Source organism: Sinocyclocheilus anshuiensis, unplaced genomic scaffold (genome assembly GCF_001515605.1).
Source record: "Sinocyclocheilus anshuiensis isolate Anshui unplaced genomic scaffold, SAMN03320099.WGS_v1.1 scaffold3105, whole genome shotgun sequence".
NCBI classification, from domain to species: Eukaryota; Metazoa; Chordata; class Actinopteri; order Cypriniformes; family Cyprinidae; genus Sinocyclocheilus; species Sinocyclocheilus anshuiensis.
This window is the reverse complement of record NW_015556133.1, coordinates 204,040-218,968: the sequence shown is the minus strand read 5'-3', so window position 1 is coordinate 218,968 and position 14,929 is coordinate 204,040. Positions and strand designations below refer to the sequence as shown.

Here is a 14,929-nt window from a genome sequence, read left to right as displayed (position 1 = left end):
AGTGTAAAACAAGTCATTTCCTGTTGCCAGCAGGTGGCGCTATGATTATAACGGAATATTGGCCTTAAGATGTGTTAAGGCCAGGACTCTTATCAAACATGTGAAGTTTAGGGCAGATCAGATATTCCATGTTTAAGTTAGTGTGAAACAAGTCACTTCCTGTTAGCAGTAGGTGGTGCTATGACTATAACCGAATATGATCATGTAGATGTCTTCAGGCCAGGACTCTAATCAAACGTGAAGTTTGAGGCAGACTGGACATTGTATGCATGAGTTACAGCAACTTCCTGTTTGATGGCATTAATAGCATGCTTTAGCACTTAGTAAGTGTTGCTAGCATGTTTAAACATGTTTCTGCCATGTTTAGCACACAATGGCATATTTTACTGTATTGCTAATAGTGCATCACAGTGTTAAACATGTCACTTCTTATTGACAGTAGGTGACGCTATGACTATAACTGAATCTTGGCATGTCGATGTGTTCAGGCCAGGACTCTCATCAAACATGTTAAGTTTGGGGCAGATTGGACACTGCATACCTGAGTTATAGCAACTTCCTGTTTCATTGTATTAATAGCATGATTTAGCAAATTAGCTAAGTGTTGCTAGCATGCTTTTCCATGTTTTTTAGCATGTTGCTAGCCTATTTAACACTTGCTGAGACTTTTTAATATATTTCTAGAAGTCCATTACGTTGTTAAACATGTGCCTTACTGTTGCCAGCTGGTGGCGCTATGACTATAACCGAATATGGGCATGTAGATGTGTTCAGGACAGACTCTTATCAAACTTGTTAAAGGGGTCATATGATGCTGCTAAAAAGAACATTATTATGTGTATTTGTTGTAATGAAATGTGTTTATGCGGTTTAAGGTTAAAAAAACACATTATTTTCCACATACTGTACATTATTGTTTCTCCTCTATGCCCCGCCTTTCTGAAACGCTCACTGATTTCTAGTCATGTCCTCTTTTGGAAGGCCAAACAAAGTAGTTTTGCTTTCACAATGAAACACAGCACCTTCACGACATGGCGGCGGCGGCAACAACAATACTACAGTGAGAATAAAAGTTACGCCGCCTTTCTTTGCGTGAACATTTGGGCGGCGTTATGCAAATCTTCCCAGATCGTGAGGTAGACATGTGGGGGCGTGTTAGAACGAGCCGTTTTAGGTAGGCGTGGTTGACTCTTAACTTTTATAAAGAATATCTCTTTGGATTTGAGCCATTAGTCTTTGCAACTTTACAGATCTTCTTATGCACCAAGAGCTTGTAACACTCCAAAGAGAAAGGAAAAATTGAAATCGCATCATATGACCCCTTTAATTTTGGGGCAGATTGGACACTGCATGCCTGAGTTACAGCAACTTCCTGTTTCACTGCATTAATAGCATGCTTTAGCACTTAGCTAAGTGTTGCTAGCATGTTTTAGTATGTTTCCAGCAAGTTGCCAGCATATTTAACACTTGCTGATGCTTTTTAATATGTTGCTAGGAGTCTAACAGTGTTAAACATGTCAATTCCTGTTGCCAGGAGGTGGCATTATAACTATAACTAAATATGGACAGAACACCTATCAAACGTGTTAAGTTTGGGGCAGATCGGACATTGCTTGCCTGAGTTACAGCAACTTCCTTTTTCATGGCAAAACATCTAAATTTGTCAGGCCGCCAGGGACACGCCCTTTGACGAAAACTCAAGATCTTTGCAATTTAACGTCACAAAGGCCCTATGATAATCCTCACCAAATTTTAAGATGATCCAATTAAAATTGTAGGAGGAGTTTGTCAAAGTACGAGGACTGGAAATGGCAAAAACTGCACAAAAAATAACGTGCTTCCTGTTGGGTTTTGGATTTTGTACCAAGAGACTTTTTTGTAGGTAATGGTGTGTTACATGTGTGTAAAACGTAGCTCGAGGCGCACTCTGTTGAATGTGTACAGGTGGCGCTATTGAGCCATTTTGCCACACCCATTTCTGAAACCCATATCAGATGTAAATTTTCGGCAGTTCTGACGCATGTGCAAAGTTTCATGAGTTCTGGAGCATGTTCAGGCCCTCAAAAATGCGAGAGAAGAAGAAGAAGAAACAGAGCAATTCCAATAGGGTCCTCACACCATCGATGCTCGGGCCCTAATGATTCCTGAGCAACAAGTCAGCATATTAGAATGACGTCTGAAGGGTAATGGCAGCTGAAAATATTAAAATAGAAAACAGCTATTTTAAATTATAATAATATTTCACAATATTACAATTTTTTACTGTATTTTTTATCAAATAAATGTGTCGATAAGGATAAAAAGCCTTCTTAAAGAGTGCAAACGTGATTCTTTAGGGTTATCAAAATATTGCTCTGTTTATTTGAACATTCCGACTAGTTCGATCCAGTAATTTTAGCCCAACCAATACACTAAATTTGAGGCAGAAATATCTTTTGGGCTTAGAGAAACCAGTTTGAGAACATTCATTAATTTTATGGTTTCGTTTGGTGACTCTACTGCCACACTTTTACTTATAAGCATTTGTTCAGATGCCACAAACACAAACAGAACAAGTTGTGTCTCTGTCCAAGGTGCTGAACCAGGACTTCAGGCTGGACTACTGCAGACTGTGGCAGAGTTTGATAAAGGGAGACTTGAAAGGCATCGAGCGTTACAGCAGGCGTCTGGGCGCAGGGGATCTCTATCCTCTGTTCGCTTGTGTCCTCACCGCCCGCTCCTGGACGTCAGTAAACGCTGGCATCAGCCAGACACCTGTCACTCAGTCTGAGGTAATCTATAAGCATAACTGATACCGTTTATTTTGCATGTATGAGGGTATTTTGACCAGGTCTGCAACATACACTATCAATATGTAGTTTTGACGCACCTACTTATTCTTTATTAATACTGTTTTCCATATAAAATAACACAAATGTTATGTAGTGATCCAAAAAATTATCTTAAGTTTTAGCTAAACCAAAGTAGCCACCTTTTTAAACAATTCATACATGCATAGAGCCATTTATACATAGGCACAATACATATTTGTCTATAAAACTAATCTGAAGCACTTAAGTGTAATAGTTGGAGCTTTAGATGTTTTTTAAGATCATGATAAACAAAAGTTTGTCCATTCTTTGGACTGGTAGTGTAATTTTTATACTTATTGCCAGAACAGTTGCTACTTGATGTATTGGTAACGTAGCAATAGACCTTAATTAGGTTAGATGCCATGTTGAATTTAACACAGATGAAAACAAGGCTGTGATTTTCTGTATGTACAGTGGCACACTGTATAAACAGGGTTTCTACAGGGTCTTTAAAAAAAAAATAAAAATAAAAATATATATATATGTATATATACATATATATATCCTTCACAAATTTAATGTCTTAAAGGCCTTAAATAAGAGCACAAAGTCTTAAATTCATAAACTCATGGCCTTAAATGTTGCAGCCATTGCAAAAAATGAATATATTCTTCGGTGCGTTTGTTTTCCCATCACAAATAAATATATAAATCCTTAGATCAAGATACATTTACTTGAGATGCAAATGTGAAATGAAGCCCTGAAAACTGAACAAAATGAAGTGTTTATGCTTAAAACAGGAACAAATATCTGTCAATTGGGGTATGAAAACTGGTTTTCCCTATTTCTTTTTGTTTTAATCATAAGCTTACTTCATTTTGATCAGTTTAAATGAAAACAAGAGTTGTTATCTTAAGCTTTTCAAGTAAATGTATCTAGATATTTGCACTGGGAAAAATAATGGGGATGAACATCACTTTTTTTGTGATGTGATCAGAAGGTACAGTAAAAGTTATTTCTCTGTTTTAGTGGTTGAGATCAGAGCTGTTCAATCTGTCAGTTTTTTTTTTTTTTTTTTATTAATTAAAAAGTAATGGATATCAGTTGAAAGGTATATTTTCAAACTTTAAAGTACTCCTAATACAATTCATTGTTTGCTTCCTAGACATTTACATTTAGAGAACTTGTTGACATATTGTGCCCCCTTTGATTTAATTCTTAAATTTTCTTTATTTGGTCTTAAAAAAGGTCTTCAGGTTTCTGTCATAAAATCTGCAGAAACCCTCCTAGATCACGTAATTTTCAGAACTTTCAAAGCTGTTAGCCTAAATGGAATTTTTTTGTTTACTGAAAGTGTTTTTTCCCCCAGTAAGACTTTTTGTCAGCTGAACAATCATCAAACAATCAATGTTGTTAAACAGCAATGCAACCCATTGAATACACTGTACGTCTATCCCTCACAGCCTCGTTTTCATTCCTGTCAGAAACGGGTCTATATCAGGGAGTGGTCAAAACATAAGACATCCCTCCTTCTGCAGGCAATATTTAAAAAACATTAGGGATGTGAAAACTGAAATGCTATTTAATTGTTAGTGGTGGCAAAGGGCCACAATAACACCTGTTAACCACATTTCTGAACAAGGTTCACCTGTCCTCTCATTAAAACTGCATAACTAACTGTCCAGGTGGCTGGCCTGGTGGCCTGGTGGCCCCGTGGCCAGAGGAGTGCTGTTGGGTCGGTGTGATGGTGGTAGAGGGTTTCTGAAGGCCAGGCCTGGCCGGAGCTGGCCTCTGTGGGGGACGTTTGACCATCTGGAGGGTGTCAGGGACATTTATTTATACTTTTATTGCATAACCTTTTACGGGACGTAAAACAGAGTTTGGGTTGTACAAGCATATTATATCAGAGCATCAGAGCAGTCTTCACTAACACACTATTTGTTACTGCATACATTAAAGCTATCATATTAATATAGGCCTAATATATCATGAATAGTTAAATATTAGGCTTTCAGCATTATTGATGAGTATGCATATTAGAACAGAAGTATTTAGTATTAGTATAAAAATAATACACACTTTAAGCTTTATATTATGATTTTGTTTTTCATATAGACTTACATATAAATGTAATAAATAATAATACAATTTTTAATGGTTTTGTTAGTTGACTATGCATATCAAGGTTTAAACATTATATAAATGTAAATCTTTTATTTTTAATATATTTTTGTTGATGTAATCTGTTACTATAACTTTATTTTTCTTTCTATAGTACTAAATATTAATAAAATATAATTTCTTAGTGTAAATACTGTAGCTTACTAAATATCACTAAGCCATTTGAATTGTATTTGTTAACATGTATTAATTATGTAAAGTTTAAATCATTGTATAAAATATTATAAAAAGCTTAGTGTTTTTTATAGTACTGAATACTTCCTCCTGTTCTAATGTATGATGCATAGTCATCTCTAAGTAAACCATTCAATTTATTAACATTTTTACATTTATCTAAAGTTTTTATTTTCATTTTTTAAATTAATTTATTAGTTAGGTGTCCAAGTAGCAACATCTAGCTACTGGGGTGCCTCAGGGCTCAGTTCTTTGACCACTTCTCTTCTCTGTCTACATGGCATCACTAGGTTCTGTCATTCAGAAACATGGCTTTTCATATCACTGCTATGCTGATGACACTCAACTCTACCTCTCATTCCATCCTGATGATCCAACAATAGCTGCTCGCATCTCAGCATGTCTAATAGACATTTCTTGTTGGATGATGGACCATCACCTTCAACTCAACCCGGCTAAGACAGAACTGCTTGTGGTTTCAACAAACCCATCACTTTATCAAAATTTCACCATCCAGTTAGGCTCATCAACCATAACTCCTTCAAAAGGTTCTGTCATTCAGAAACATGGCTTTTCATATCACTGCTATGCTGATGACACTCAACTCTACCTCTCATTCCATCTTGATGATCCGACGATAGCTGCTCGCATCTCAGCATGTCTAACAGATATTTCTTGTTGGATGACGGACCATCACCTTCAACTCAACCTGGCTAAGACAGAACTGCTTGTGGTTTCAACAAACCCAATCAAAAATCAAAATTTCACCATCCAGTTAGGCTCATCAACCATAACTCCTTCAAAAACAGCTAGAAAGTTGTGAATGATGATAAGCTGAATTTTTCAGACCACATTATTAAAAACTGGCTACCAGTAGCTGCTCGCATTAAATTCAAGGCATTAATGTTTGCCTACAAAACCACCACTGACTCTGCACCCCTTTACCAAAATTCATACATCAGACTTATGTGCCCTCTAAACTTGCGTTCTGCAAGTGAACGACACATTATTGTGCCATCTCAATGAGGCACAAAATCACTTTCACAGACTTTTTAATTAACTGTTCCCTCTTGGTGGAATGGCCTGCCCAACTCAATCCGAGCAGCTGAGTCCTTAGCTATCTTCAAGAAATGACTAAAAACACATCTGTTCCATCTTTATTTGACCCTCTAACTCTAGCACTTTCTATTCTATTTCAATTCTACTTTATCCATTTATCTTTTTTCGCTTTGGATAAAAATGTCTGCTAAATGACTAAATGTAAATGTAATTATATAAAAAAATATATAAATCTCAAAGTGTGTTTTTTACTAATGATGAATAATTCATTCTGTTCTATAGTCAGCTATAAGTAAGCCATTTGAATTTAATTTTACATGAATACGTATGTGAAGCTGTATTTATTTTGCTTCATTTCATTTGACAAAACCAAACAGGATACAGTACCAGCGTTTGACTCCGTCAGATATACTTGACTATTAGCTGATTTACTGCTTACTTGTTTTCAGATCCCCTATCAGTTTCAGGAGCGTTCCACTTAGGCCTATTTAGTCAGTCATCTCAGCGTGCGGCATTTGAGTGCACTTTCCTGCAGGTGGCTTTTCTTTGTAGATTAATTACCCAGAAGCCTTTGCGAGGATAATTATGGCCTGGTCCATGGCCACTCGTGTTGGGTGTGCTTTTTTAGCGGGGTGTAGTACATCTTCCCTTCTCTCTACCCCTCTGAAAGTGTCTGATTCTCCAAGCCGTGCAAAAGTCTCAGCAGCCATTCCTTCCCCCAACATCATCAAATTACCAGGATGTTTTGAAGTAGTCTGGTCTGCCATAATTACAAGCAGTTATAAAGGCGGATTTCACATGTACAGCGGTGGCATTTGCAGAAAGGCAGGCTGTCTCATCTGCATAAGAATGGAGAGATAAGAACACATTGTATTGCCAGCTTCATTCAGAGCTTCATGCTTTATGTTCCAGAAGAGAAGACAACGAATTCTTGTGCTTGAGTCTATATGTAGAAGAATATACGTTGTGCAAGGGTTTTATTGATAATTCAGATATTGAAATCAGACTCCAGCAGAATCACCACCATTTGTCAAGTAGACATTATTTAGTATTTCATGTAGAAATTAACATAAATATATATATATATATACTGTACACTGCCATTCAAAAGTTTGGGATCAGTAAGATTTTTTATTTATATATAATTAATTGAAATTTGCCATTTCAATTAAATGCTGTCCTTTTAAACTGTCTATTCAACAAATAACCTTGAAAAAAGCATTAAGCAGCAAATCTGTTAATCAATATTAATAATAATACGAAATGTTTCCTGAACAGGTAATCAGCATATAAGAATGTTTCATGGAGGATCATGTGACACTGAAGACTGAAGTAATGGCTGCTGAAAATTCAACTTTGTCATAAATTAATAAATAATATATTAAAATAGAAAACGGTTATTTTGAATTGTAACTTCTTTCAAAAACATAAAAAGTCTTAGACCCCAAACCTTTAAATGGTAGTGTAGTTGTTCATTTGGCTGAATCTTTCATCCAAACCAAATTTTATCAGCTTTCTATGAGAATCAAACTCCAACCATGTTAGCGCCATTCTAAAGGTTGAGCTGCAGGAATGTTGATTTAGTACTTTTGATGTTCTGCAACCTTTCTGACATCTGCCATCTTTACTTTTCTTTTCTTTTTAATTGTTAATTAGTTCTGCAGTGCTAGATGCTGGACTGTATTTCCCAGCATGCATTGTAGCATGAATAAATCATGCAGATTACCAATTCAGTGTTTAGTATTTTTGCACTAGGTATCATGTGGTGACAACATAACATGCATTTCTTCTCTTAATAATGTGTTTTCGAGTGTTACCATTGTTGTGGAATGTAACCGGTTTAAAGCAATGCTCAAGAACATATTTATGGTTGTGGTTTATTGAGTCTTGGAGAGCTGTCCGCATGGCTCACCTCACAGGTCAGAGTGAGCAGATGCAAACACACACCTCACACTTGCCTCATCTGACCCCACACTCTGTTTCCATCCACTGACTGCATCTCCACTGCTTCCACAGGGTTATTTACAAATCGAGTGGGCCTTTGGTAATATCTTATGTCTTTGTATTTTGTAGATGGTGCATCTTTTCAAAAAAGTTTTTCACTTTATTATGTGACATAGTTAAACCTAAAAGATTGATGACATTTTTCGATATCAAAAATGAAATTGAGCGATTCTTTACAGTGCATTTGCATATAATATAGACTAGCTAATTTACTTCCTTTGTCAATTTTAGCAGTTTTGGACTCTTTTTCTTACATTTTCTAATTTAGTAGATGAGGTTAAAGAAGTCTGTGATCTATTGTATAGGATGAATCATGCTTGACTCCAAGCCCCCATGGCGTCACTGGCCCACGCACTTTTTAAAAAGTTTTCTTTGTGCCATATTTTTGTTTTATTTTACCTTTGCTGTTGTCCTAACTCATTACCAGTGGTTTAGAGGAAATATGTACCCAGGTATTAATTTTAATAATTTGTCCATGTGCACGTATAATGGATCAGATTATATTGAAATATACTCTTAAAAATAAAGGTCCTTATTGGCATTTATGTTTTAATGAACTATCCTTATCATCCATGGAACCTTTCATTTACATTTATGCATTTAGCGGATGCTTTTGTTTTATTTGTATATTGTAATTTCTAACAAAGAAAAACATATATATTCATATAATATCATAATACACAGTGCCAAGTTTATTAGACAGTTAGATTAGAAAACAAGATAGAGAGGAGGCGGTGTGTGTGTGCGTGTATGTGTGTGTGTGTTTGGAGGTTGGCATCTCATTCCACCAGAGAGGATGAAAGTTTTGAAGAGTGACTTTTTGCCTCTTCCTTTTGCACAAAAGGTGGTATATACAGTAGTATGTAGTTCTAAGGTCCCTTGTAGTACAAAAAATAGTGGTAACACTTTAGTATAGGGACCAATTCTCACTAACTAGTTAACTAGTTGCTTATTAGCATGCCTATTATTTATATGTTGACAGTTTATTAGTACTTATAAAGCACATATTCTGCATGACCATATTCTACATCCCTAATCCTACCCAATACCTAAACGCAACAAATACCTTACAGCATATTAAGCAGCAAATTAGGAGTTTATTGAAGTAAAAGTCATAGTTAATGGTTTGTTAATGGCAAGAATTGGACCTTACACATCAGAGAAAATTCTAGTGTGCTTGCAGATTTTGTTTTTGGTGTGTATGGACAGTATGTACTTTCCAGACAGAAGAAAGTAATCTTTTTTTCATTCTTGACTAAGAGAGTCTTTCACTTAGACTGCAGAGCTGGACAGTAAGTCAGTATGCTGGTTAAGTTTAGAGCTATTATAGCTGTTTACTGGTGTAGCTGTGAGCGGAAAAAAAAAACTAAACAAAACAAGCCTTCTCTGCTTTCTTGCAGCGGTTGTTTTTGTGAGACAGAAGGAACTGTAATAGGACCGAATTACTTCTTTATATTTTAGCATAGATTTTTTGTGATAAGCACTTGCAATGATTTTGATTGACGGGAAGGTGACGTCATCGGTTTTAGCAGGTTGGACATTTCTGCACTCCACAAATGTCTAGAAATGCTAAGCATGTAAGATACAAAAATAAATTATAAAGTCTTGAATTGTTATATTACTCGACCATGTGCATTCGACCATTAATTTCTTGCTTCAGATATTTGCATTGCCACAGTTGTCATTTTTCTCCGAATTCTTATTGGGCATTTGTTTCTTCTGAGATGTTGTACATTGTATTGATTGACAGCATGAGTAGAACAGAACATTTTCTTTTCTTAGGAAGAGAGTCAATAATATATGGTTGTGTGTGCACACTTATTTTGTTATACCTGTGGCAGTATTTTTGAAAATGAAACATATAGGGAAACATTTTAAGATGCAATTTGCACCAACCAGAAGTTATTTTTTAATGAGAATTGGCAATTTAATGTGGCTTGGTGTGAGGTTCTGCAGCTAAGCAAAGTTGTATGATCAAATTTTATAAAACTTCAGTGTTGCTTCCAGTGCATTCTTATTGAAGTCTGAAAGCTTTAGTCCCAAGTCATTGACAGATTTTTCATTTTTGGGTCAACTATTCCAGTTGTAGAGGTGTAACTTAATTAACAGTGAAAGTCAATGAGAAATCCTCAAAAGTATAAGTGCATATGTTTGTGTGTGAGCTGGTGTTTGTTTAAGTAACAGTGCTTTGAGCTCTCTCATTGTGTGATTGAGATCACAGGTGCCCTCCTGACCATCTGAAGGGCTCTCAGTATCTAAACACTCTGTGTCCAGTGCAGTGCGTTTCCTATTCACAGCCAGCCTGCTTTGTACAGGACTATCAATATTAATGCAGTCGTCTCTACAGAAACCAGCGGTAGCATCAGAGAAGCTCCTCTCTGTCATTCTAACACTGAATAGAGATGCACTTGCATTAAATCTCCAATCAGCATTCAGCTTTACACATTTTCATTAAATGCTGAAATAATATGAATACCCTAGGAATATTTTTTGCTTAAGAATCCAGCTTGTTGTCAGTTAATCAAATTCATTGCTTTGATGCATGCATGCATTTTGTGTGTTTTGTCTGACATTTTTTTATGTAATACAATTCTTTATTCAGTTTTAGTTCATTTTGACAAATTGTATTTGGTGTGCCTCAGCATGTAAAAAATAAATAAATTATATATATATATATATATATATGTGTGTGTGTGTGTGTGTGTGTGTGTGTGTGTGTGTGTATAATATTTTTTTATAATATTTTCTTATTTTTTTGTTATATACATTTTATAATATTCTGTAATAAATTTAGTATTAGTACTATTGTTGCTATTACCTATATATAGATAGCTTTTTAATTTTGACAGCAACACTAATTTTAAGCATTTAAGTCTTAGTCTTCAGATCGAAAGATTTTTAAGATCATGAGAAACCTAAATTAATTCAAGTATGTCCAGACTTTTGTGTATAACCACAATATTAGATCAATATGAAAAACCACCACTTCTGTTGTTCAGCTTTGTTTTTTCCCTCTCGACAGCAACATTCATTCCAACAGTCCAGATGAAAAGAAAACACACACACACGCACAAAAACTCAACTGGAGCTACAGGTTTCTGTATTTGAAGTGCAGTAAAGGCAAAACCACTCAAACATTTTGATAAACACACACCATTAGTGTTGCAAGTGAAGTGGAGTGCTGGTCAATATGGGCCTGCCCCCTCATTAGAGAACACGCACTCCTCGTCTGCCAGACCTCCACAGATAAAAGGCTTCTCTCTCTCTTTCTCTCCATCAGCCTCTCATAGGTCTGTCTCAGCAATTACCTGCTACCCAGCACTGCCACTGCCCACAGAAACCACAGCCCTATTAACTACACACATTTTTTTATTTCAGCATGTTGTACCTACAATATGCTGTTATCCATTCACTGTCTTTATTTGACTTCCTCTGCTGTAAGTCCTTGTTTATATATGTACCTTTTAGCTTTTGTACCTCAGGGTACTACTGCTTCAGTGTTACCTTTGTACCTTTTTACTGAGATTGAATATATGGTGGTTTTATATACTGTATATGGTGGTTTTTAATATTGATCTAATATTTTGGTTATATAAACCCAAATGTCTGGGCAGATTTGACTGAATTTAGGTTTCCAAAGAAAAAAAAGTTTGATCTGAAGATCTATCCTTAAATGCTTGACATTACTGTTGTTGATGAACATACAGTAAATTGTGCCTATGTATGAATTTATTTACAAAACTAAAAAGCCAAGTAAAATATAGTAACATATAATATATATAGTAAAATATTTTATATAGTATAAAATATAGTAAAATATTTAATATATAGTAAAATATTTTTATATTTTGACACCGGCCCTCCAGGACCGAGTTTGGGCACCCCTGGTCTATATGCACAAATTTCATATTCTTCTATGAAGCCACTTCTATAAACATTATCAACACAAAAGGCTTCTAAAACGTAAACACTGTCTGACGTATGGACAGCTTTACAGGTGTACAAATGTTTGGAAATCATCTGTTTGTTCTTAGAATATTAAATTCTTAGATTTTATTTTATTTATAATAAATCAAATAAAATGCCTACTAAAAACATTACATTTATTGCAATTAATTTCTTAATTGTATTCTTAATTTTGACCATGGACCACAAAACTAGTCATAAGGGTATATTTTTTTAAAATTGAGATTTATACATAATCCGAAAGCTTAATAAATACGCTTTCCATTCATGTATGGTTCCATGGTTTCCATTCATTGTTAGGATAGGACAATATTTGGCTGATATACAACTATTTGAAAATCTGGAATCTGAGGGTGCAAAAAAATCCAAATACTGAGGAAATCGCCTTTAAAGTTGTCCAAATGAAGTTCTTAACAATGCATATTACTAATCAAAAATTAAGTTTTGATATATTTATGGTAGGAAATTTACAAAATATCTTCATATCGTTATGATTTTTGACATAAAAGAAAAATTGATAATTTTGACCCATACAATGTATTGCTGACTATTGCTACAAATATACCCGTGCGACTTATGACTGGTTTTGTGGTCCAGGGTCACAATTGTAATTGTAATTAATTTCTTTAACTGTTTTTTTTTAATTTCTGAACACAGGTTCATATATTAATATTTAACTCATCATAAAAACATAAAGAAATGTGCAGGTGCTAGAACTGATGTGTAACATGCAAAAATGCAAAGAGGTTCAGCTATTTTTTTATTCTTTGACACCACATGCTGAAATGATACTTTAGACACAATTACCTAAAAATACTGGGATCATGTTCATATATGACACTGACATGCATTTTTCAATGTCTTTCTTTTCACATTTTTTTTTACTTGTTGTGGTCTAATTACATGCCTGATTAGACAGAACATAATCATATTTGGGACCTCAGCCAAATGAACTAGAGTTTCTCTCACGGATGGCAGAACGACTTGGCCACAAAATATGCTCTAAATCCTAATCTTGCAATCCACCGAACGGAACTGTATTCCATTTTGTTTGGTTTGCCATGAAACTGGAACAAACATCAAGAACATTAGTGCTGAAATTGAAATGAATGCAATTTACATTCATTGTGCTGGTGAAATGCTCGCTTTGTGGATGAATTGAGAGCTGCAATCATTTCTGGAGAAAGACGGCGAGGAGGGGCAAAGAGACGGCAAAGATTGGGAGGAAGTGAGAGCTAGAGACATAACCTGTCTGTAGATCATAGATATGGGCTGAATAGAGCCATAGGAAGAGGGATGAGTGAAGGAGTTAACAAAAAAAAGGTTAAAGCCAAGGTAGATCCAGTGGAAGACAGTTACCATACCCCACCAAAACATCAAGATCTTTCAAGACTAGATGATCAATACCATCCAAAATACGAGCGTGGAAGGACTTTTTATATAGATGCTTTGTGATGAGTGAAGCATTTGTCTGTACGTAAACATGAAGCTTATCGCGTGAATGTAGTCGGGATGACCTGCGATTTTGCTTAGTGAGGTGAAACAAAAAAAAAACTCCTTTGAATCGATCTCCTCTGGCGGATGAAGAGTGGCCTCCTCTGCAAACACCTCTGTCTCCAGAGGTTTCTCCTCAGTCCTAATCAAAGTTTTTTGTTGGCTTTGGGTCTGTTATCTGAAATTGGGTTTATGCTAAAATGGAAAAGTAACTACTGAGCTTTGAACCAGAGAATGCTAAGTGAAAACAAAGACCCAGAGGGCGTCTAGAGCAATGAATGTGAGTGCACTACCTGTCTGCCTGGCATTGCACTGCTTGCCTATCTAACTCTAAAGATAGATTATTTTTAGTATATATTTTGATTTTCAATTATAATTATAATATACTTATTATAATTTAAATAATAATTTATTTTAATAATAATAATAATAATATTAATTAACATGATCACTTTTCAAATCTCCAAGACACATTTGATTTATTTCGTTATTTTTTTCTTTGTGTGGCAGTCTTTTTGTAGAATGAGCGATGAGTTCTATGTGATGGAAAATGCGTCTGACAAAGCTGACCCTCTCAAATCTTGCTGAGAACATGGAATTGAACATAATAGCTTTGCCCTTTAAACTTCTCAGAAACGATATGACTGCCTAAATGCAAGTTCCTGCATTGTTCATCCAGTATGTGCTAAAGTCATCGTCTTTTCTGACATTCTTTCTCCGTCTTTAAATGGATTGTTTTGTCTGACTGTGTTTTTCAGTTCTTGACAGCAGAGAAAAGTGCCATTTTCTTAAAATGTGAAACTATGCTGTTTCCTTGAAATCTGAAAGTTTTAGTGTGTGACTGAAGCTCAGGACCTCTATAGAGCTCAAAAGTTTGGAGGGTCAGGGCAATGAGATTTATACGTGCATAAACTGTCAATCAAAAGAATTGTTAAAACTACTATTTTGTAATTAAATTGTAATTTTTGTAAGAAATGCTAAAGTTTTTATTTTGACAGTTTATGTTTATGTACATCACTTATTTCAAGTATTTAATTGTAAGTGTTTAGATGGAAAGAAGATGAGAAATGTCTAGTTTATATTAATATATAAATATATTTAGCCAAGATTTACCATCATCACGGTTACATTTTTTTCCCTTAAGGTGAAGACAGAAGACAGAAGACATACAAATAGATAGATAAAAAAATAAAACTTCATAAAGGAAATTTTATATAAATATATAGATTGAAAAATTAAATGTCATAAAAGAAATTATA

The 14,929-nt window shown here is 35.1% G+C and overlaps 1 protein-coding gene across 2 annotated transcripts in view; it reads left to right on the top strand.

Annotated features, from left to right (window-relative positions):
• LOC107676278 (uncharacterized aarF domain-containing protein kinase 1-like) overlaps positions 1-14,929 on the top strand; it is a 137,811-nt gene that overhangs the window by 91,249 nt on the left and 31,633 nt on the right. Inside the window, exon 9 of one of the 2 annotated variants that reach the window (XM_016470809.1) lies at positions 2,574-2,771. The exons of the other annotated variant lie outside the window; for it this stretch is intronic. Within the exon in view, the coding sequence (XP_016326295.1) occupies positions 2,574-2,771 (198 nt within the window). The remainder of the gene's footprint in view (positions 1-2,573; positions 2,772-14,929) is intronic. 2 annotated transcript variants of the gene reach the window in all.